At 41.3% G+C, this 25,256-nt stretch overlaps 1 protein-coding gene across 18 annotated transcripts in view; it reads right to left on the reverse strand.

The window, feature by feature from the left end:
* NAV2 (neuron navigator 2) overlaps positions 1 to 25,256 on the reverse strand; it is an 882,771-nt gene that overhangs the window by 210,534 nt on the left and 646,981 nt on the right. For all 18 annotated transcript variants that reach the window (XM_063728134.1, XM_063728135.1, XM_024254960.2 and 15 more), the window contains one exon: positions 23,907 to 24,067. In XM_063728134.1, the coding sequence (XP_063584204.1) occupies positions 23,907 to 24,067 (161 nt within the window). The remainder of the gene's footprint in view (positions 1 to 23,906; positions 24,068 to 25,256) is intronic.

Consider the following 25,256-nt stretch of genomic DNA (forward strand, 5'->3'; position numbering starts at 1 on the left):
GAATATCAAGTCCTTAAAGCCTGGGGCTCTGTTTCATTCATCTCTTTATCTCCAGTATGTGATACAGAATAAATGTTGTTTGATAAAGTGAGTGAATGCATGCATGAGGGTTAGACAGACATGATTAGATCAATTTAACACAGTTGTTACTGCAAAGACACTAATTAGAAATCCTTTAAACTGAAAAGAGATGTTCTAGTTAGCCATATTTTCTATTTAAGCCAGTTAACATATTTTCTATTTAAGCCATATTTTCTATTTTAGCCATATTTTCTAATTAAGCCAGTTAATTAGAAATCCTTTAAACTGAAAAGAGATGTTCTAGTTAGCCATATTTTCTATTTAAGCCAGTTAACAGCAACAGCAACTTTTATGTTTTAAGGCACACTGATTTTATTTTTTTTCCTCAAAAGCATGGTATTCTATTTCTCTTTCTTAGTAAACTTGGGTCTAATTGAAAACTCTGTGATGCTTTGGGCTGCATTGCTGAACATTAGTATCTGGTACTGAAAATGACAGGTATAGCCTTGGAGGATACTTGGGAATAGGATAATTTATCTTCCAGTTAAATGGTGGATGTTATTAGTTTTTAATACATATACCAAAAACATTAGTTTATTTCCCTTTCATTTGCTCTTCATGATTTTAATCATTAATAGTTTAATAACTTATTAAGTATATATTGTATAAAAGGCACTATGCTAAGTATTGTACTTGCATCACCTAATTTACTCCTCACAATAACCCTATGAAGTAGATACTGCTATACCCCCATTTTACAGATGAGGAAACCGAGGCTTAAAGAGACTAAGTAGCTTGTCCAATGTCAGATGACAGGTATACATCTGTGTGGCTCCAGAGTCTGAGCTGTAAATAATTACTCTATAGCTCACTCATTTATTCACCATACCAACAAATATTAAAGTACTTAACAAATACTTTAATGTCTCTGTATGCCAAGTCCTGTAATGGCAATGGAGAGAGAAGAAAATGAGGCTCAGTCCCTGACCTCAAGGAGTTCACCTGCTCATGAAGGACCAACAAGATAACCATGGAACCTGGAGAGGACAACTAGAGAGTAGAATAGGGTGCAGGAGAACTCAGAGAAGGGGCTTCAAACTCAGTCTCCAGAGTTCAGGGAAAGATTTCTAGAGGAAACAAAATCTAACCTAAAACATAAAAGATGAGTTAGAAACTTGGTGGGAAGAAGGATGAGGAAAGTGGAATGCATTTCAAATGGAGAGCTGCAGTGGCAGAGGCTGATTATAAGAGAGTATGGCCTTTGCATGAAAACACATACTATTGGATATGGCAGAAGCTTCCAGTGAGAAGGGAGGGGACAGCAAAAAATGAGGCCAGCTCACGGAGTCTTATAGGCCATGGTGAAGAGTCTTCAAATAACTAAAGAGAGAGGAGAAATGGTGATTCAGTGTTCCAAATTTTATGTTAAAGAAGTTTACCTGGCTACAATTTCCCTCTTCTCAACACAAGTCATCTTTCCCTTTATGAAAATGAGATAACTTCTGACAGGGGATTTCTCCCCAATGTCCCACTGAAAACCCAGATCCTGGTGGACTCCATGATCAACTGAGTTCCTTGAAGGTACAGTGGCTGGAAAAAGCCAGAACTCCACAAATATGCACCACATGAATGCACTGGATTAGTGCAGCAAAGCTGTGCACCAACTTTGACTAACCTTGGACAGGCTACTCCAACTGTGGAAGATAAAGCTCTAAGGGTATGTTCTGAAAGGAGATAAGAAAACAGAGATAAACTTCTCTGTATAAAAAGAGGAGAGAAGGGGAGAAAAGTAGAAAGGAGAGGAGAGGGGAGGAATGGCTGAACAATATAGCAGAAGGCTGGAATATTAAGAACAAAACAAAAGGTGGCCATGGAGAAATTCTAAGTGGCAAGGGAGCTGAAGAACTTTTAAGAACAGGAACAACAATATTAAATTTTAAGCGGTTTGTATTGCAATCGTATAACCCCTCGACGGCCCTAACATTCAGGAATAGTCCACAATGTCCAAAGCCTGTATCACTTTTCTGAGAATGATTTGGGGTAGTTCCCATGGGTAAGAGAGGGATGTTACACAGAGAATGAAGATACATGACCTGTAAGTGCAAGTATTTTGGCAGAACAGACTAGGCAAAAATAGTGACCAACAGTAATGTGACACCACCTTTATCCCAACAAAACAAAATAAGCAAAAGCAAACACTTCCAAAAAGATTAAAAAGGACACTGGGTCTTCCACATGTGAGTTCTCCAACTCACATTTAATGGCTGGCAAATGACTAACAATTGATTCTGGAGGGAAAAAAGAAAAGTTCTGATTCATAGTGTTTGCCAATTCCTGTGGTGTAGATACTCCTGCTATGGCAGATGTCTAGCTACCAGCATGACATCAACAGGCTTGCAAAACTCCTGAAAATTAAAAAATTCGCTCTGATGTGCTAGTAGAAGCTGACTCCAGCAATAACACTGGCTCGGGGAGTCCACAGCTGATGTCTAGATTAAAGGCAGTTTCCATGGATCAAGCCTTTGCTTAGGTTTTGCCAAGACAAGGTTTTATCCAGAGTTGTAGTAGTTTTTGGAGACTATGCGGTCCCTATAGGAGACTAAAGTAGGCACAGGGATAAGAAAGGCGTAGAACTAGTCACCATCCATCAGGCAACTATCGTGTGATCAAAGTATATAGAACTAGAAGGAAGCACTGAGGTCAGCTAGTGCGATGGAGGAATCTAAGGCCCAGAGTGCGTGATTGCTACTCAAGGTCACTCTCTGAATTAGTAGCAGATCTGGAACCAGAGTTTTGACAGCCTCCCTCCTTTCTCTCTGTGCCTCGAAGTCTCATCCTCTTAGGGAAAGGCACGGCATGAATTTGGCTTATAACCGGGCAGGGGCACACATAGACAGTTCTGGCTAAATTTGTACATTTTGCTAGTTTACAATTTGCAGGATTTCTGCCTCTCTCTGTATGAAGAGGAGCTCTGCCAGGGATTGGTGTGAGCTTAAGAAAGCTAGCCAGAAACCCAGCTGACAGGAAGATAAGACCAACTGGGGTGGCCAACAGTGAAGGAATGAGCAGACAGGTTCCTACAAGACAACATACAAGGATGTGGGGCTGATGGGATATTACAGACTGGGAAAGGCTCCCCCACACTCTCATGCTAATTAGCAGGAAATAGAAGGGCAGAAGAGGGAGGTCCTTTTATTTTCTTAATAAAGCTCCAAACACAAAAAATACAAAATGTACCAGGCAATGCCTCTCTTTTGCTGAAAATGAGATCAAATTAGGCACCCTAATTATTTTTCAAATGATTTCTGCCCTGGTTATATTACACAAAACAGGACAGAGTGATTCAAACCTGCTGTCAATACAGAGTCAAGGAAAGAAAAATGCCAGTGATTCTGCAGCTGTCCAGCTGGAATCCTGGAGGAGCAGCTTTCATGGCGACTCTGATGCACAGAAACAAGCCAAACTGCCAGAGCAAGAGTTAAACCAAATAAACCCGAAGGATATCAGTTTATTAGGAGGAGAGTCTTAAAATAGCAGCCAGGAATGCATGGGTTTCCCTGGACAACTCAGATTACATGCCCTAACCCTGCCTTTAGTAACACGATGCACTAAAAGGTTCTTTTCTATTTAGTTTCTCTCTGAATTGCAGCAAGTTTTCGGCTTAGGGAAGTCAGTCTGTAAGCAAACACACTGGATAAGCAAAATGTATACATACAGTGATGTTCCTCAGAGGGGTTAGCTGGGTGTAAAGAGAAATAAGGCACAGTCTGGGTCTCTGGGAAATTTACACCAGGGTTAGAAGAAGAAACATGCCTATAAGGACATGGTCCCAAGGGCGGGGGTTTCCAGTTAAACTAAAGGACGGTCTTCATGACAATGAGTATTTGACATGAACTCTAAATAATGTATTCCTTCATTTAATGCATCTCTATTTTGTGCCAGTTATGGGGACACAAGGATCAACAGTGACCAGTCTCATGGGGCTGGGTAACGGGCATCAGGCATTGAAATATTATATTGAAACAAGTTTTCTTTTCTGTTTCATTTATTTAACATTTTGGTAATCAGCAGCACAGACATTAAAGTCCAAATGTGTTTAAGGGGAATGTAAACATTTGCTCAAAGCTGTGGGTGTTTGAAAGCAAAGAGGACTTTTGCAAGAGATATAGAAACATACAAGAATCACTTTTCTGCTCTTATTCTGCAAGTGAAGCAGCAAAATGTCCTAGAGTCCAGATGTAGATTCCATTTCCATTTTTTCTATTTCAGAAACATTGGCCCTAGCTCATCTTGTCTTTGGCAGTTCACTAAACTTTACTTAATGAGATAAAGTTGAAGAACTACTACCAAACACAGACATTCTGCTTAAAAATTAGAATGTAAGCACCAAAAGATTAAGTCAGGATGTAACCTAGTAGAAATTCAGTGATGAAATGCCTGCAATCCATTATTTTTGCCAGTTAGAATCGCTAGAGTGGCTGTAGATGTTACCCCTTGTGCTCTCAAAGGTTGAGAGCTGCCTTTTGCTAACAGATGCTGAAACCTACTAGAATTTAGGTGGCCCAGAACTTCATCACCACAGAGCTCTATCAGGTTTCCCCATGTCCACAAATAAACCGATCACTGGATCAAGATGTGCTCTCCCTTTCGCTGTAAGTCAACCAAGTTATTAGCAAAGCTCCTTGGACAGAAGTTTGGAGTCTTTCCGCCTTTGCTGCAGCTCTGTCCCCCACCAAGAAATTGATTTCTGCCCTGACTGGCTTGGGTGGGCATTCTAGGTCATCCACTGTCTGAGGTCAATTTGGAGCTGATGAAGAATTCTTAGAGTGAGGTGACAGGATAAAACACGAAAGAGATTCAGAAAGCCTGGGTTCTGATCCCATTTTGGCCACCATCCTCTCAATTCTTTCAACAAGGATTTATTGAACATGACAGGAATGCTCCCTGCCCTCACAAAACTTGGAGTCTAGCACCAATTTGCTGGGTAGAATTGAGAAAGTCATTTTGCCTACTTCATTCAGACACCTACACACACACACACTCAACTTTCCTCTATCATGCCATGCCCCCTTTTACCACCTAGACTTTGGACACGCTGTTCTGTCTAGAATACTCTTTCCTTATTCTACAAAGCTAATGCACCTTTCAGCTTAGACCTCACTTCTTCCAGGATATCTTCCTGACTCCTCCATGATTGGATTGGATGCTCCTTCCAGACATAAATGTCCTGTAGACACTTATCACAGGATATTACAAGTGTCTGTTTCCATGCTATGTGTCCTGTCCCTATTCCAAGCACAGCATTTGGCACATGCTGGGATTTCAGGCACCATATAGTCAACAGAGTTGGCTACAGTTCACTTCCAGCTCACAAATATTTGCTGAGCCCTGTCCTTGCCCTAAATGAAATCAAGACCAAAAAAAAAAAAAAATGTGCTTGCAAAATGATGACACTGTAAAAGCCAATGAGACATGGATTAAGCATTACCTTACATTTAAGGGCATTTGAGGGGAGAAGTGATCATTGTCCTCATAAAAATGAGTTTAAATTATCATGATCTTTTTACATGTGGTGTTTGGTTATTTTTTAATTTAATTTTATTTGTTTTGGAGACAGAGTCTCGCTCTGTCACTCAGGCTGGAGTGCAGTGGCACTATCTCGGCTCACTGCAACCTCCGCCTCTCAGGTTCAAGCAATTCTTCTGCCTCAGCCTCCCAAGTAGCTGGGATTACAGGTGCATACCACCACGCCTGGCTAATTTTTTGTATTTAGTAGACATGGAGTTTCACCATGTAGCCCAGGCTGGTCTTGAACTCCTGAGCTCAGGCAATCAGCCTGCCTCGGCCTCCCAAAGTGCTAGGATTACAGGCATGAGCCACAGCGCCCGGCTAGTTATGTTTTTTTCTTAACATGCTGATAAGTCAGAAAACAAACTCCAGGGCCCCTCTGATTTAGAGTGTCCCTATACAGTTTTTCAAGAACTTCATACTCTTCCTTTAAGCTCCAATTCTATATGACCTCTCCTTGCCTACCTTCTCCCAGTCCCTAAGCTTCCACTTTCTTCTCTGAACTTCCATGACTCTGACTGCCTGGACCACTCATCTGGCATTGGCTGGTTTTGTTCATAGTTGCACCTCCAGCAATTTGTACAGCATTTAACATAAAAGAGGGGCTCAATGATTAGTGAATTTAGTAAAAACTAGCTTGTATGATAGCATGAGGGTTAAAAGCAAAATATTAGCTTTGCAATGATGCCGATTCTGGTTCAAATCTCAACACTGGCCCTTAGCTGCATAACTTAGGCCCGTTATTTAATCACTCTGAGTTTCAGTTTCTTTATAAAATGGAGATGTTACTACCGACACTTCCTAGTAGTGATGTGAGGGATTAAATGAGACTATGTATGCAAAATACCTAACACACCTCCAGGCACATAATAACTCAATCACCCCACGATGGGCAGCGACTGTTACCATTTTCTTTGTTGTTACTGTTTCAGTGCCCCCTTTCTATTCACAGTCCATCTCCTCACCTATATTATAAGCAGTTCTATAAGTTATTATATAACTTTATAACTTTATAAAGTTATTTATAAGGCAGGCGTTTGTAACATCTGTTGTTGACACACACGGAAGGCTTAGGATAGTGATGAAGAGGAGGAGGAGGAACATGATGGCAACTATTACTTCTTCTGATGTCACTAATTTGCAACCCTATGGCAGGCTTTTGATTTCAAAAAGAGCAGCTGAGAAGTGGGAGAAGAAAAAGACCAAGCTTGCTCCTGAAGAAATGTGCTTCCCAGAGATTCCACAGGACCCCTGGACCACAAACCACAGAAAACCATGAGATGTTTTACAGCCAGGAATCTCCTCCTACCCCCAACTCCCCACCTCTTCCCCGGCCAGGGTCTTTGCTTGCTGAGGGTATGGAAAGCTGTTTCTGTGCATTAGGATCAATTGACAACTCAAAGTTACAATCTGTTTTTATCTGGATCAGAGGCAGAAAGATAAACGTCTCAGGCATTACTTAAAATTCCTAGGCCAGCACCAAAGGCCTTCTATCTATGCTGTGGTGCCAGAGCGAGGTGGCCAGTTACCTGCGTCAATGCTCCATTTACTGCCTGGGTACTCCTGGAATGGGGCACTGTCTAGAATTGGGGTCTCAAAAGGAGGGGGTACATACAGTCCCATCCCATATGAACTGGATTAAAGTTAAATATATACAGGGAAAGGAGGACCAGAAATTCTTTCCTTTAGTATCCTTGAGGTAAAATCAATACACTTTTTTTATTGAGGGGAAACTGAGGTCCAAGAAAGGGAAGACATTTAACCACTAATATTTTGGGGTAGAAGAGCTAGAGTTATAACATCTACTTGAATATGGCATGAATAGAAAGCCATTTTTAAAACCACTATATTGACATATAATTCACATACCATGAAATTCATGCATTTAGAGTGATTCAATGGTTTTTAGTATCCTCATACTCATGAAGTTCTCCAACCATCACCACAATCTAATTTTAAAACATTTTCATCATATCAAAAAGAAACTCTAGCCACTCCTCATCCCTCCTCTACTCCCACCCCACAGCCCTAGCAACCACTAATCTATTTTTTGTCTCTATAGATTTGCCTACTCTGGAGATTTCATATAAATGGGATCATACAATATTTGGCCTTTTGTGTCTAGAATGACTTTTTTTAATGACAGACTTCAGCAGCAGACTCACTGGCTGCTCAATGAATAATTTTCTAGAGCTGTGCTGTCAAACACCATATCCACTAGCAAATGTGTCCATTTAAATGAATTAAAATTTACTACATTAAAAATTCGGTTATTTATCCACACTAACCACATGTCAATTGCTTAATAGTCACATGTAGCGCTAGTGGCTACCATATTAGACAGCACAGAGCGTAGGCTATTTCCATCATTGCAGAAAGTGCTGTTGGACAGTGCTGCAGAGGATAGAGGCATTTATTTATTAAATACAGGCCAGCACTCTGCAAAATGTCTCCTCCTCCTGGTGCTGGAGAGTTACCAGTGAGGATGAGGAAGAGGTTAAGGGAGGAAGGAGGGAGTGAACGGGTGGGCCAAGAAAAGCTCAGTATACCCTCCTCCCTCCCCACCACAATGTTACTTCCAGTGCCCTGAGAGCTCCCACACCCACCCTGGACCTCAAAAGCTCTTTGTTTAGTTAAGCTCATCCAAAAGGCAGATATGCCAAAGCCTCTGGACAGACTTCAAGGAAGCCAGCCTCTACCTTAGCCGTTTGATGATTTCTGAAGCGTTACATGTCAGAAGGTGATCTGAGGGGCTCCTTAATGAGACTGAACAGTTCTGATCAGTTTCCGGCCAGCAGTGGCCATTCCGGTTGCCAAGATCATAAGCACTAATGCTGACAAACACCTCAAGGCCAGAGCCAGGGCATCTTGGCATGCTCAGACCGAAGGGAACACAGAAAGCTCCCTGCTCCTTTCCTGGGGGCTGCCTGGGAGTTCAGCTACAATGTCTTTCCTCTAATCTGTCCAAAGACACTGTAGTCACCAGCCCCCAGCAATGGGGCAGCAAGTTGCAAATTGTGGGTCTGGATGCATTAAAACAATCAGAGCGCCCAGACTGAAGGATGATAAAAAAACAAAAGGAAAAATAAAATCATATTCAGAGAAAAGTCCTTTGATCCTTCACCTATCAGAGTACTTTGTTCCAAAACACTGTGGAAAAATAATCAATTCTGACTTTCAAACGTTGTTTTATAGGAATATAATTGGCTAATTTCCTTTTGTTTAAAACTCTGCCAAAAGATGTATCTTCTTTCGTCTACTTTAGCCAATTTATAAAAAAGGAAAGGACAACCTAACAAATGCTTCTTTCAGTGTTCGCTAGTTTCAATCAATACTTCTGTCTCAAATTCCCCCTCCCCCTATGAGTGGCAGTGGGGGGATTTCAAGAATCAATAAGTGACATTTCTAAGATACCAGGAGCAAAAGATAACAGGGTGGATATTTACCAAACTACGTCAAGTGTGCATTTGCTAAAAGTTGCCCTTTCAGTGAAGGTCATTCAGTGTTTCTTGGTCCCTTGGTTTTCAAAAACACTTTTCATCATGGTTTATCAGAGAGAGGAGGCTGAGCAAAAAGAGGTGGCTAGCTGGGTGCTTCAGACTTTTGATCTGAAGCAACAGACTAGGAGTGGAGAACTGGCTCTCTGAGGTTCTCAGTTCAGCTGCTGTGGTTACTTTCTCCTTTGTAGTCATTTCTGACTTTTGGACACCTATGAAATCATTGATTCAACAAACCTTATATACACAATTTAGGGTATTTTCCCATATGTTTCATCTCATGGAAACCATACAATAACTTTATGTGGTTGGCACTATCCTCATTTCCATTTTAGAGCTGAGGAATGTGAAGTTCAGAGGTGTTAAATGACCCATCAAAGCCACACAGCCATCAAGCAGAGTTGCTGGGACCAGACCCCAGGTGTCCTGAGCCCAAGTCTGATATTTGGATCATCTTCATCACACAACAACTTTTGCCAGTTGGTGTGGGAAAGAAAAAGCAGAGAAGTGTAGGCCTGTGAATACCAAGAATCCCAAAGATTGGAGAACAGGCTCAAGTGGAGTAAGACCTGTTTTGCAGAGTTCTACTTTAACAGCTGGTTCCTAACTTCTTTCCTTGGCCACAGGGGCCTCATAAAGCAAGTGGTGCTTGTGCCCCTTCACCGACCTGCCAGCATCTGCTTCTTAGAGACACCTTCTATGGGACTGGGGTAACCAAGGATGCTTTGGCTGCTGTCCCCCGTGAGTTCTTGGAGCTACATGCCCCCATAACTTATAGGAAACTGCAAGTATGTCTTAGTACATCTTAAATGAGCTCAGTGCATTCTCATTTTCATGCAACTACAGTGGAAACAGACTATTACCTTGACAACTGAAATCAATCCATCAACATAAATTCACTGGGTGCAACCTGTTTATTGTGGTAGATTGATTACAAAAACAGCCCCTAGTGTCCACCCCTCTCTGTGCCATGTACGCTTTGCAATGTGACTTTGCAGCTCCTCCTTCAGTAGGTGGAATCTGTTTCCCAATCACAAGAATTTGGGCAGGTCACGTGACTAGGTTTGGCCAACAGAATGAAGACAAAAACTGGTGTCCTCTTTCAGAGCTTAGGCCTCAAAGGGCCTTGCACTTTTCAACTCTCTGCCTTAGAACTCACCTACCACTAGAAGAATAGCTTAGACCAGACTGCTGGGAGATGAAAGACCATGTAGAGAAATCTGAGTTGTCTCACCTGAGGCCATTACAGATCAGCCAGCATGCAGTCAATGTGCCAGATGCCCTCAGACATAGGAGCAGGCCCAGCCGAGACCCCCTGAAGCTGGTGCACCTTAGCAAGACCGTCCTATCAGCCTTGGGCTTGTAAGAAATCATACATGGCTATGATTTGAAACCATTCATTTTGAGGGGCTGGGAAGATAGGGGTGAGTAAGGCACCTGTTTCACCAAACTTATCAAGGTGAGAGGGTCCAAAAAAATGTTTGCTCCCACAAGTTTTATTATTAACTATTTCCTAGGCAGTAACAGGTTTGAAGATGTTCTGGGGGAAGTAAACACTACTTGTGTTGGAAGGTATGAGCCTGAAATGGTTCAAATTGTGGCTAAAAGAGCAAAAGCTTGGAGTCAGGTGACCTAGGTAAGAATCCTTGCCCTAGCACATATGTCCTATATGGAAAAGTCTCTCTCCCTCACAGGTATTCACTGGTTTTCACTCCAAGCCAGATGAATTTAACATAAGCCAAATTAATCCTGGCCCCCTACGAAGGTTCATTACTGAAGGTCAGAGGCTCATTCATGCAGGAACAACAGGACAGACTGAATGAGTCTCTAGTATACAGAAATAGTTAAAAATAGGGCCCAGTTTCTTCCCTACAAGGTTGAAATTACTGGCTCTTCCTGGACTCTCTCCCTGGTTTTCCTTAACGAATACTGCCCCCTACAGCATGTCAGTGAAATAGATTTTTAAAAAAATAATTTGCATGAACATTCCTATCTGGCTCTTAGATGAGGGCAAGGAATTATCCAAGTGGTAAATGGTGGAAACCACACATGAGACTTCTCATGAAGTAGCCACGATTTCTTCTGTGTGGCACCCATCCTTGCCTGTGAACTGTCTGATGGCCTCTGAGCATGAACTTGGCAAGTTCAAGACAATTTAAGTAAAGTTAAGGGAGAAATCTTCTCAAGAATGTGAATGGAGTAAAAGAAGTCATCACAAATGCACACAGGTATATCCACATAAGATGCAGCCTTTTTCCAGCGTACAAATGAATCCTAGAGTACAAGTAGCACCCTCAAAAATAAAGTGCATTTTTGGAATGAATGAATACTTTTAAGAGAACCAATCCAAAGGTGGGGTTTGGAGAACTCTAATAAACTGTGGGGATATGTGTGAAATTACTGAGGTGGAGGAGACTCTTCCAGAACAAATCACACGAACTTTACCCTTGCCTGGGGTAATCAAATGCTAGATTTGCAAGCAATCTTAGAGAAAATCTATTCCAACCTACCTGCTATTATAAGAAACCTCACCTGTAGCATCCCTAGCAAGTGATGATCCAGCCTCTATCTGAATACCTCTGGGGTCAGGGAACTCACTACTCTCAAGAGAGCCTATTCAACTGTGAGAAGACAAATGTGAAAAGTTCTTTTTGCAATATACATATGGAGCCAAAGTTTGCCTCCCTATTTTTTTTACTTTTACGCCCTATGGCCACAGAGAGAAGAAAAAAGCTAGTTCAGGATATAGATCTTCATTTGTGCAAGGGAACTGGTTTCTGTCCATAAAGCTGTTTTCAAAAACATCCTTTATTTCCAGCCATTGTGTAGGAGAATGGGGATCGTGGGCACAATGGACTCTGCAAACTTTGGCTGTGGGTCTCACCCTGAAGAGGTTGTACCTAGTCCAGGGAATTAAGTTTCTACCTAATCCAGAGAATTAAGTTCATTCATAGTACCCCTCTTTTTTTTTTTTTATAAGAGCAGTTACCACAAAATGTAATGATACTGTTTGCATTTGTTTACTGTCTCTTCCATCAGACTTTAAGTTCCATGCAGGCAGAAATTATCTGCTTTTTCACTTTTGAATACTCAGTGACTGGCATAATGCTTGGTACATAGAAGACATTTAATAAATAACCTCAGACACATGAATATATGAAGGACTGAATTCCAAGTACATGAATGTATAATAAATAAGGGAGAGAATCATTTATTCCACACTATACAGTCTGGTTTAGAATTATTTGCCTCTTAAAAATGGAACCAAATCCAGCATAACCTTTTTGCAGCAAAAATCAACTAGTGCCTTCAAAAATCCTTCTCCTTAGGGCTAAACCTGATCCTTGAATCCACCAGCTGGCTGCCTGCCCATGTGAGTGGGTGGACAGCTTTGTGAAGACCAATTTTAGCTCAGGCCTGCTGTCAGTTCCTCACCACTCAAGAGAAAATCTTTCCACTAGGCCACATGAACCTGATCACACCCACACTGTGGGTTTTCTCCACTTCACATACATTCTCCTAAATTGAGGAAACAAATGTGGGGAGGCTCTGTCTGGAAGAAAGCATTTAGACAGTCTGCAAGTTATTATCCTCCCAAGCACAGTGCCTGAGAATGCCAGGCTAGAAACCAAGGATCCTCTAGGAAACACACACAAAACTTGGGCAGTAGGTGGCAGCAGTTACTTACAGTCCTAGGCTGTCCTGGCGCCAAAGGACATTTTTTTTTTTCTTAAACTTTGCTTTTTCCAAGCTATGTAATTATAGCTTTACCACTCCACATTTAGATTTCCCACTCCACATTTCAGAAGAATGCTGTGATTCTCCAACTCTGAAAAAGGCAAAGGGAGCATTAGATGTTAAGAGGCCACCTTTACCTTTGCTCTTATGAAGGAAGCAGGCCAGGCCATTGATTTCCATTAGCAGTTGTTATCTGTGCATTGTCCACAAAGTTTGGGGAGCTTTGCCATCATAAAAACTAGCATAACCGCTGCTAAGGAATCATGGCAGGAGCTCCTAGGACACTAAGAATGTGAACTGTGTCCGTGAGGCCTTGGCACAAACCACCGTGTAGCATGACCATTCATCCACAGGGCGTGACACCTGCAAATGGCCCATGTGTCACTCTCACCACCAAGTAGATATACCATGACCATTGTCTCAAATATTCTCATTGCAACCAACCCCCTGACACCTTCATCAGGAGAAGATGGCTCCCTGGCACGTGGGCTACACACTGGTATCCTAATGAAATGCACAAAGGCAAGCTGCAGCTAAGAAACAAGCACTTTATTAGCGAGAGTCACTGAAGCCTGAGGATGTCATGTCCTCGGCCCAGAGAGGCAGCCAAGTGCACATTCACAAGAAACTCCTCAGTAAGTAGTTGCAGCTACATGAGCTGCCAGGCTTTACTGTTCAGGGTCTCTCTCCTCATTCTGACCAGCACTCCATGCTTGCACTTCACATTGTGAACATGGGCTACATATGCTCACAGAAATGTTAGCTTCATTTATCCCAAAATGTATGTATCTTCTCATGCTGTTGAACACTGTCAAATACCTAAACTTGGAGGAAATAAACATTTAAAGAGGACCTTAAACTAAGGAATGACTAAGTCCTGACTGCAGATGAGAGCTTGATAAAACTGACTATTATGAGAGCACCCAGAAATGTAAATACTTCCCCCTCCCAGTGATCCTTGAAATGAAACTGAATTCATGTACGTGTGACAGTTTCCACGTAACAGATGGAAGCAAGAGAAATGCTGAGATTTATCATATGAAGATCGGATGAACATCAACTAGTCATTTTCAATTTCTGAGACAAGACTAATCAAATAGATCTTTCATCTTTCCAAATGATATATTTTCTCTTTTTCTCTACTCCCTCTGTTACAAAATGCCAGGTCTATTGTATTTTAGAGAAAGGATATATAGCAGAACCATAAGTTCACACATTGGTTTTGAAATGTATCCATATTTAGAGAAAAACAAACATGGTGACATTCTTCTTCTTCTCTGTGAAAAAAGGACGGCTTCAGCATTAAAGGTTATTAAGTTTCACACATTAGAGGGATTTTTGCGTCTCCTCTTCTGAAGGCTCTTTTAAATTACACAGTAGATCAAGAAAATGACTCCCAAAGCAGGTGAAAGAGACTGCACCAGATACTATTTCTTTCACCTTGATGTTTGACTGCAATGCTTGAGGTTAAGGACAAAAGCTAGGGTGGAACAAGGACAGCTGGGCACATCACTCAGGTGCCTCTCTAGGCAGCTTTAATAGTGCTCGCCCTTCCTCTAAACAGGACAGTGCTCTCCTCCACATAAAGTACCACCACGCTCTGCAAGTGCCAAGGAGACAAAGAGCCAAAAGGTGATTCTCCAGCTAGGGCAAGGTGAGCCAACTTCTCCCTCACAGCACCTTTTTGTCTTGTATTCCCTCTGCTCCCCTATTTAGACTTCAAAGGGACACTTTCTTTTTAATATCGCCAGTCTAAGGAAGAATCCATTAGCTTAGCAGAAACAAGACAGCAATGAAAATGTAAAAATGAAGAATGCAAGAAAGAACTTTGCTAAAGGTTAGCGAGACAATAGCACAAAGCCAAAAGAAAATAAGACCTATGCAAGTAGTTAAGTCTACCCAGTATAAATTGCTGGTTCTGAGAATAAATTTAAATATGTATACGACAAAATGTATACATACATTTAAATGATTCCCCATTTACTAATCTCCTGCTATGTGCTAGGCATTTGTCTGGGTGTCTTACTATATTACCTCCATTCCCCATAACAAGGTACTACAAAGTAGTTGCCGAGAATTAAAGGGCAATTAAAAGGGAGTGTTCTCTTTTCTTGCTCTGTTGCCTAGGATGGAGTGCAGTGGTGTGATCTTGGCTCACTGCAACCTCTGCTTCCCAGGTTCAAGCGATTCTCCTGCCTCAGCCTCCCACTTAACTGGGACTACAGGCGTGTGCCACCACATCCAGCTAATTTCTGTATTTTTATTAGAGACAGGGTTTTGCTCTGTTGACCAGGCTGGTCTCAAACTCCAGACCTCCAGTAATCCTCCTGCCTCAGCCTCCCAAAGTGCTGGGATTACAGGCGTGAGTCATCATGCCCGATCGGCGGTGTTCTCTTTTAAAGGTAACCAAGAAGTCCTGCTAAAACTAGGGTTCTCAAGCTCCAGTGCCTTAAGATCTCATGAGTATGAAATGTAAACTTCTAGGCTTTTATTCAAAAATATGAATTAGAAGGACTCAGTTTGTAATGCTTGGGGATTTGTCTTTTTAGCAATTACCTCAAGGGACAATGAGATGGCCCATGAATCACATCTTGAGAGTTTTAATTGGGTTATGCAAAAAATGAGAAAGAATGCTTCACATCTAACTTTCTCCCAACATTAGGGCTATAGAAGCCTGTTGCCACTTCAAAGATACATCAACTGAATCTCTGAGAGGTAAGATAACTTGCTGTTGGAAAAGGATTAACAAAACCCTTTCCTCTTTTGGATGAGAATTTGACCTTGGGTTAACCTACTAACTGTTCCCCTGGAAACGTGATAAAGATAGAATGCCCACTATATTACTAAGCACATTGCTTATGGTAAAAATGACACATCTGGATGGGAAAAACCATAAATGAGGTATAAATACTTCTTGAGGACACCATCATTTTGAGCTTCTCTGAGTTCTATGACAATTGATTGGGCCTAATCCTTGTGGGAACCCTAGAATTTATACTTATGGGGCTGTTACATACTCCCTTGGGGTATGTGACTTTTAAGCTGGACGGACTTGTGCACCTGCCCTATTCAAGTCTTATTCCCTCACACCTGAGCTGTTACCTGGGGATGCAGGGGTACAGCACTAGAATGGTGCTAAGCATGGACTGTGATGGTCTTTTGAGGGTCATCCTGAGCAGATGCATTGGTGACCATGACATTTGCCCAGAGCCATACTTCTGGGAAGCGGCAGAGCCAACTCAAATGCAGTGGTCTGCCTTCACAGTACTTGCTTTCTCTTTGATTGCAAGGCCCCAAAACTCCTCTCCTGAGATAACTGAACACTGGCCCCAAGAACTTGGTATAACTTCTTGTTTATTCCTCCAGTGATCTGTGAAGTCCCTAAATTTGGCAGCATCTAATGCATCCTGCCTACTTAGCCTCAACAGGTGGTCTAACTGGTCATTGAGTTCCATTCCAGGCAATATCCCAGAGAATTCTTTAAATTCAATGATGCCACCTTGGTTCACACCTCTAGGTTGGCTTTCTAAGCCCTTTGACAACTATGGGTTCTAGCTAGAAGGTCATAATAACATCATAGCTGATTCCCAAAAAGAAATGGCTATCACCCACTCTAACCAACCGACACCTAAGCTCTCCCTGGCCTGGGATAATAGCTCCAGCAATGACAAAGGTCTCTTGATGACCCAGGGAGGCTTTACCCCATCACAGAAATGATCTTGCAGAAGTTTACGCTCTACAAGCCCTCCATAGAATATGAGTTGAATAACACAGTGAACCCAGCAGATTTGCTGTCAGATTAACACCCGGGTCAGGAAGCGTAGGACGAGTCATTCTTTCCCAGCCTTCCTTTTCTCTAAGCAAAAATTTTGAAATGGAAATCAATACAAATGATATCACTTCTCGGAAGTCCTGAGTCTTCCCAGCTACGTTCATCTTTTTCCTCACAACTTTGAGCATCTCTCTATTATAGAACACGTGAGCACCATTCCTCCCTGAGACTGTGAGTCCCTGGGAAGCAGAGTCTGTGTCTCAATTCTGCCTAACAACCAGTCCAGTGCTGGACAGATAGTAAGTGTTCTATAAATAATGATGAAATGAACAAATGAAGAAAGTAACCTGAAACAGGCCACCCAACTGTATTTTTGTCTGCATGACTTGGATGACTGAATTAATTTCATCTAGTCTAACCTGTAATTTTATGTCAGAATCCTGGTTAATAGCAGGACATGGGCAACTTTTCCATGGTTACATCTAATCACCAGCTCAGATAAATAACTTGGTTTGCCAACATAAAGTGACATGTTTATAGAGATTCTAAATCAATGGCCCCAAAGTTACTCAGACATGACATAGTGCTGAAGGTTATAAAATTCTGTCTCGAGCCATGTCTGGCTCTTCTCTTCTGCTCATGACAAGGAGTGAACAAAGAGGAAGGGAATGACACAGAACAAAGACTAGAGGAGGAAACCCACCAGAAAGCATGGATCACAGATGGCACTCCCATCAGATGAGGTGCAATAGCCAGTGCCAACTGAAGAATTCGTTCACACCTCACAGTGGTTTAGTAATGGAAGACCTCAGACTCACAGAGGGGAAACTGAGTCTGGAGAAGTATCTTGAGAGTAGAAAGTTTGACCTCAAACTCAAGTGCTTTTTGTACTATGTTAAGGCAACTGGTTGTCAAAGCAGTGTCAGTAAACAAGTCCAATTTTTATCAAATGGTCTTGTTATTTCAGCTTCTTAAAATAATTTGCCTCATTTCAAAAGAAAGAAAGTATTTTTTGCCGAAGACAGTGATAAAAGTGCTATCAAGTATGTAGAGAAAGTAGCCATCTCATATCTTGTTGATGGGAATATAAATAGGTATAATCTTTTGGGAGCAAAATTTGGAAGTATTAAGGAAACTATGCATATCCTTTGATACAGCAATTCCACTGAAATGGTTATATACATGTAAAAAACATACAAGGATATTAATTTCAGTACTATTTAAAACGTCAAAAAATTGGAAACAACATAAATGAAAGTGATTAAACGATATTGTGGTAAATCCATACAATAGAATATTATGTGACTATTAGGAAGAAAGAATGACCTATATGCACAAACGAGAAAGGCTGTCCATGACTTCATGATTTCATTTAAAAGATTTTGAAAGTAATATCAATGTGTGTACGGGGACAGAGCTTCTGAAAAATAATTACTTATAAAGCACTTTAGAATACTATTTGGAAAATAAACACTAAGAAAATTTTATCTGTCAAAATGTGATCATATGTGCATAAAATATGGAATAATATAAACAAAGTGATAAACAGTGGCTAATCTAGGAGGTGGGGCTATGTAGGGTTCTTTGTCTCTGAATACATTTCTATGTTGTTTGAATATTTTCCATTATTTTTGTCATGAAAATAAAGATGTGCTTTCTGTAAAATGAAGAAAACCATATTATTCAGAAGAGAGTATCTTCTATATGCATGTCAGTCAGTCTAGGAATACCAAATGTTTCAAATTCATAAGATGGACCAAATACTTTAGAAATGTACTAGATCCCAGGCAGTGTTAATTCATTCAAAGGATGTGAGAGGACAGGAAGAGAAAACAGATATCACAAATATTTAAAAAGACAGCTATTTCTTTGCCCCTGAAAATCTGTGATTCTGGTCTGGATCCCTAGGGCCACTTGGAGTCAACAGAAGTGAGTAGTCTTCCTGCATCCTTGACCATCTCTGGACACTGACTTTTCACTGGCAAATCTGCTCACATATATCACAGGTCAGGCACAGCTGTGGGTCATTGCTGCTTGCAGGAGAGAGAAAACAAAATCAAAGGCAAATCTAACCATGATGGCAATGATGATACAACAAACAACTTGCAGGTTTTCCTAAAGGTTCTGCAGACTTTCCTCCAAACCTCACAGGCAAAATCTGAGATCAGTCTTTGGGAAAACTAGTAGGTTATGTTGCTGTCCAGGAATATTTTTGTTTTTTATACATGAACTGTGTACTTGGCCACCACCTTATGGAACAAGTGAATGAATTTCATGTGAGTCTCTAGGCCTTTTCTAGCTAAGAAGTATTATATACTATCACTTTTTCTTTAGCTTCATGTCTCAGTGGGTTGTTCTGTGTAACCAGAACTAAATTCAGTGATGATGGTAGGAGGTGGCATGATTTTAAGATAAATCCTTTAGGATTTCCCTACAAGGTATAAAGTGCTCTACGGGTTTTGAAAAGTTGCTTGTTACAATTTTTAATCCCCCCCCCCTTTTTTTAAAAAATTACACTTTAAGTTTTAGGGTACATGTGCACAACGTGCAGGTTAGTTACATATGTATACATGTGCCATGTTGATGTGCTGAACCCAGTAACTCGTGATTTAATATTAGGTGTATCTCCAAATGCTATTCCCTCCCCCCTCCCCCCCACCCCACAACAGGCCCCGTAGTGTGATGTTCCCCTTCCTGTGTCCATGTGTTCTCATTGTTCAATTCCCACCTATGAGTGAGAACATGCGGTGTTTGGTTTTTTGTCCTTGTGATAGTTTCCTGAGAATGATGGTTTCCAGCTTCATCCATGTCCCTACAAAGGACATGAACTCATCCTTTTCTATGGCTGCATAGTATTCCATGGTGTATATGTGCCACATTTTCTTAATCCAGTCTATCATTGTTGGACATTTGGGTTGGTTCCAAGTCTTTGCTATTGTGAATAGTGCCGCAATAAACATACGTGTGCATGTGTCTTTATAGCAGCATGATTTATAATCCTTTGGGTATATACCCAGTAATGGGATAGCTGGGTCAAATGGTATTTCTAGTTCTAGATCCCTGAGAAATCACCACACTGACTTCCACAATGGTTGAACTAGTTTACAGTCCCTCTTAATATTTTTTAAAAATTGGGACTAAATGTTGAAATATTTTTGTCACTTATTGACAGAATAATGAATTTCTAATTTAAGTTACTGATGTCATTAGAACAATTCCTCAGAGTGAAATTCTTAGGTCAATGGGGTCACACATGAAAGTCTATGAATTGCAGGCTATGACATGGATGACCCTTGGGGACATTATGCTAAGTGAAATATGCCCATTATTTATATTATTCCATATTTTTATGCATATCCTATCACATTTTGATAGATAAAATTTTCTGTGTTTATTTTCCAAGCAGTATTCTAAAGTGTTTTATAAGTAATTATTTAATTCTTCAGAAGCTCTGTCCCATACACAAAAAGACAAATGCTGTGTGATTTCACTCACATGAGGTATCGAGAGTTCTCACTCATAGAAACAGAAAGTAGAATAGTGGTTGCTAGGGGCTGCTGGTGGGAGGTGGTGAAGGAGAGTTATTGTTTAATGGGCACTGAGTTTCAGTTTTGCAAGATGAAAAGGTTCCAGGCATTGGCTGTACCACAATGTGAATATACTTAACATTATTGATTAAAATGGTGAAGAGGGTTAATTTTATGTTATAGGTATTTTGCCACTACTTTTTGAAAAAGTAGTCTATGAATTGGCTCACCTGAGAGTGCAATGCCAGATCCCGACCCAGTCAGGGTCTGACTCAGTTACAGGAAGGCTTCGGTGAAGGGGCAGGGGTGATGGGATTACATCACAGACTTTATCTCACCTGAAAACAGTCCACACCTCAGCTACAGCACCCACCACAACAAACTGTGGCTTGTCTGTTCACAAGAGCATCCCTCCCTGAGACGGAACTTCTCAAGGTGAAGGACAAGAGGTGACCTCATCCAGGTACCTGTTGTGTCTTACCCAGGTGGTTATTTCACTCTGCATGTAGGCTGGCTACCTCAGGAGCTGCAATCAACAGGTCAGGTTCAAGGGAGAACACAGAAACCAAGGAAAAAAGTGAAGGAAATGCAGAAGTTTCTGAAAGTAAACTTCCACTGGCTTTGTACCTCAGGATGTTTGAAAAAGTTAGTATAAAAAAAAAGCTGGGACAGCCCAGGGTAGGAGAGAGAATAAATGCACCCTTCTACAGACTGGGACCGCCATCAGTTATTTTTATCATTGTGAATCCTCACAGGAGTTTTCCAGCGTCACAGCTCACATAACACTCTCACATGTACCTTATCCTTATAACAGACCTCCCCAAGGACAGGACAAAGCCAGAGTTTGAATCCCGGAGTGGAACCTGGATACAATTCCAGTGCTTAGTTACCAGTGAGGGCAAGTTACTTAATCTCTATTAACCTCATTCTCTCTGCCTGTAAAATTGAGTTAACAGTATTTACCTCACAGAACATTTGTAAAGATCAGGTACCATACTGAAAATCAGGCCAGGCGCAGTGACTCACACCTGCAATCCCAGCACTTTGGCAGGCCGAGGTGGGCAGATCACTTGAGGTCAGGAGTTAGAGACCAGCCTGGCCAACATGGTGAAACCCTATCTCTACTAAAAATACAAATATTAGCTGGGCATGGTGTTGCACACTTGTAATCCCAGCCACTTGGGAGGCTGAGCTAAGACTGTGCCACTGCACTCCAGCCTGATTGACAGAGTGACACTCCATCTCAAAAAAAAAAAAAAAAAAGAAAAAGAAAAAGAAAAAGAAAACAAAGAAAATCAAAGTTCCTGGCATAGAATATGCACTTAATAAATAAGTATGATGGCCGGGCACAGTGGCTCATGCCTGTAATTCCAGCACATTGGGAGGCAGAGGCGGGCGGATCACCTGAGGTTGGGAGTTCGAGACCAGCCTGACCAACATGGTGAAACCCCGTCTCTATTAAAAATATAAAATTAGCCGGGCGTGGTGGCACATGCCTGTAATCCCAGCTACTAGGGAGGCTGAGGCAGGAGAATCGCTTGAACCCAGGAGGCGGAGGTTGTAGTGAGCCAAGATCATACCACTGCACTCTAGCCTGGGCAACAAGAGCAAAACTCCATCTCTAAATAAATAAATAAATATGACTTCCCTTTCTTTCTTCTGACACTAAAGTCTTTCCCTGGGGCATTGCCTCTACTGGAATTTGCACCATGGTCCTTTAAGGGGCCTCGTTGTTCTCAGGCTGCTCAGAGCAGATATGGCAGCCTTTGCCCAGGGCAGGGGCAGGTCAGTCGCTGTCTTAGCATTGGTGGGCACACCCGTAGGCAGCTGTAGAACACAGTATACTTCTACACCTGTTAAATCCACCAGAAACTTTTACCTTTATTTTCTCAATTTTTTGGACTTGAGTCTCACATCCATCTTTCAGACTCTTTTATGATAGCTTCTCCCCAAATGAGCATAGGGCAAGGGCAGATTGGCCCACGAGGAGAGGCCCAGCACAGGCTTTTCCTAATACCTTCCCAACTTTCTCCTCCTGTGCCAGCCAACCGGCCCTCAACAGGTGAAGCTTCAAGCATTTATTTCCCACTTCCAGGGAAAGCACAGTATTAATCATGGTTCTGAAACCGAAGTGCCTGGGTTCAAATTCAACTCCATCTCTCACTATCTCTGATATGACTTCAGCAAGTACTTAACCTTTCTTTGCTTTAGTTTCATCTTTTGTAAAATAGGGGTAAAATAAGACACATGGTAGGTACTCATAAAGTTTAGCTTTTACACATCAATGTAAAAACACAAAACTTTCTATTACATATATATATACACACACATACATATATACATATATATATAAATGCATTGTGAAAGTTATGGATGGATATATATAGAATGGTGTATATTTGTACTCTAAGGAGAATATGCAGGAGAACTTTTATCTGATACTTGTACCATTTTACAAGCATATATTATTTTTGTAATCTAAGCACACTTAAAAAACACACGGGTATGGTGAAGAAAAGGAAAGTGGGGGAGAAGAGGGCAAGGAAGCAGGAAAGGAGAGAGAGAAGAAGAGTAAAAATGGTTGCTTGAGGCGGAAACTAAGGGCTGGATGACAAAGTCTTGATGGGTTAAGACATCCTGGCGATGGCGTTAGTGCCATTTGCAGAGTTCCCAGTGCCTTGGCTGGGAAACCTTTTTCCGTACACATCTGTCAGCCCTGTATACATTTCCTTCATATGTAGGGAGGAAAAGATAGAGTGATTAGCAAACACTTGGGGGAACTCAGTTCCACTGAATCAAGCGACCCTGAGTTAGAGGAGAAAATGGCGGCAGTTCCGAGCTCATTCACAGTAGGAGTGCTGCCCATGCTCCTGGGGCACTTTAGGGATTGAGGGGGCAGCTTTCCTGGACGTCAGGGAAATAGAGAAACACCATCTAGACAGTCCTAGGAATCTTCTACACCACCAGGTAGGAAATGCTTCCAGGAGACCTGGACATATTTCCTAAAGATGTCTAGACTACTTTGCCTAGAAGGACTGAAGGAAGGCTCTACCTCTTTTTGAATAATCTTTGAAACTACCTCAGTTTCTCCAATGTCTCAAGAGATAGAGGCTGAAACAAGCAAAGGTTTGTTTTACTACCTTCTGGGCAGGATCCCCATGGGACTATTCACTATTTTTCTCCATCCTAAAAACTCAGTACTGTGTATAGTAAAAAAAAAAAAAAAAAAAAAAAAAAAAACCATATCCTTTTATGGCAAAAGTTACATCATCACAACTCCTAGAGCAATGCTGTCCACTCCTTATATGTAGCCAAGATCTTCAATGAGCCAATCCACATTCCTGACTTTTTCAAAGGGTGAAAAACCTCTTGTTCCTAACTCCCCTCACATTATTTCTGACAGATAAAAAAGCTTATCACAGTTCACAAAATGCATGCTCCAAGAAGCTTGCATTTCTGAAAAACTACTTAATATATGGAACATATTCCATGAAAATTTATTTTCAAATTCCAAATGCTATATTGCTTCTATCCATAGCCAGGTGTCTATGGGGCCCCACCCAAAGATAGCAAATTATTTTTGCTAGTGACTGTAACAATATTTTCCCCCATTTTATTAATACCTCTGGCTAATAAAGTTCCTGCCTACCAAATATGTCCTTGTAATTCATTCTCAACACAGATGCAACCCCTCCCCACGACCCAACCTAATTCACCCAAAGGAACTAGGTAGATGTGCTCTGAAGGAAAATACCAAAAAGGCTCCTCAAGAAGGTAACTCACCTTTCTCGTGGCTGCTTGGCGGTGGGGGTGGGGAGGTGACTGGTTTGGATTTATCATAGTTGTTAAAGCTCTGGCTGCGTCGGTTGTTAGCAGTAGTTGACCCTCCACGTGTTTTGGCCTCGCTGCCTGCAGCGGATACCCTCGCGGTAGGACCTGGAAGTCTAAAATGCAAAAGCAACAGGATAATGCATTCAGTCTCAGGAGAATAACAGTGTGTGGGAAGAAGGAACTGCAACCATGCAGGAGGTAAAAGAAACTATCCAAGACATTGTGTGGAGATTTGCCAATCACAGAATTTGGTGGAACCATTACAAACATGTAGGCAAGTAATGACCCAAGCAAAGTCCAACAGCAAAACGTGAAGTTTTCCTTTGAGCAGAGAGAAAAATTTTGATGAAGAAATATGTTTCTGGATTAAAAATACAAAGTTCAACATGGCAAAACCCCATCTCTGCTAAAAATGCAAAAATTAGCCAGGCATGGTGGTGGGCACCTGTAATCCCAGCTACCTGGGAAGCTGAGACAGGAGAAACACTTGAACCTGGGAGGCAGAGGTCGCAGTGAGCTAAGATCACGCCATTGCACTCCAGCCTGGGTGACAGAGTGAGACCCCGACTCAAAACAAAACAAAAACAAAGTTCATTTTTTTTTACCTCTGGGATAAGTATTTTTACTTTTTAATAGGGTCAAGCTAGTTATTTCTAATTCTATCAAGCATGGAACATAAAGGCCTCAGAGGATTCTAAACTGATAACCTTGTGTGTGCATCTCTTCTGATAGGTATAAAAACTGTTTGCCATAATCTGGGGTTGTAAGTATCAAGAAAAGGACAATTTATAGTGGTGAGAAGGTGAATTACTACCACTCAGAATCCAACATATTTGCAATGAAAACTTAAGGTTGGTTGGAAACACTTGCCCACACATACATTTCCCTTCAACACCTGATGACCTGTCTCCAAAGGCATTATTTTGAGGCTGAAGTACAACTTATCTGCACAGTAGATGGATAACATCATATATTCTTCCTGTAAAACTGGCAGGAATTTGTTAGCCTAAAGACAAACACACACTCTCCCTTTAAATAAAACACCTCATTTTGGGTGGTTTGGGAAATAAAGTCACCATCCATAATGAGTCTAAAGATATTATGGCCCATTCACCAAAGAGTTAATGGTAAGACTCCTCAAATCAGAATTTTGGTCCAGGGAATTACTAAGCAGGCTATTTCCAATAATTAAAGTTGAAAGATGAATAAATGATGAAGTGTTTAGTTATATCTTTCAGCTGAAATCCACTTAGCTGTGTTTAAAAGCCACTGGAACCTCAGCTGACTAGCATTAGATCTAGT

Source organism: Pongo abelii, chromosome 9 (genome assembly GCF_028885655.2).
Source record: "Pongo abelii isolate AG06213 chromosome 9, NHGRI_mPonAbe1-v2.0_pri, whole genome shotgun sequence".
NCBI lineage: Eukaryota > Metazoa > Chordata > Mammalia > Primates > Hominidae > Pongo > Pongo abelii.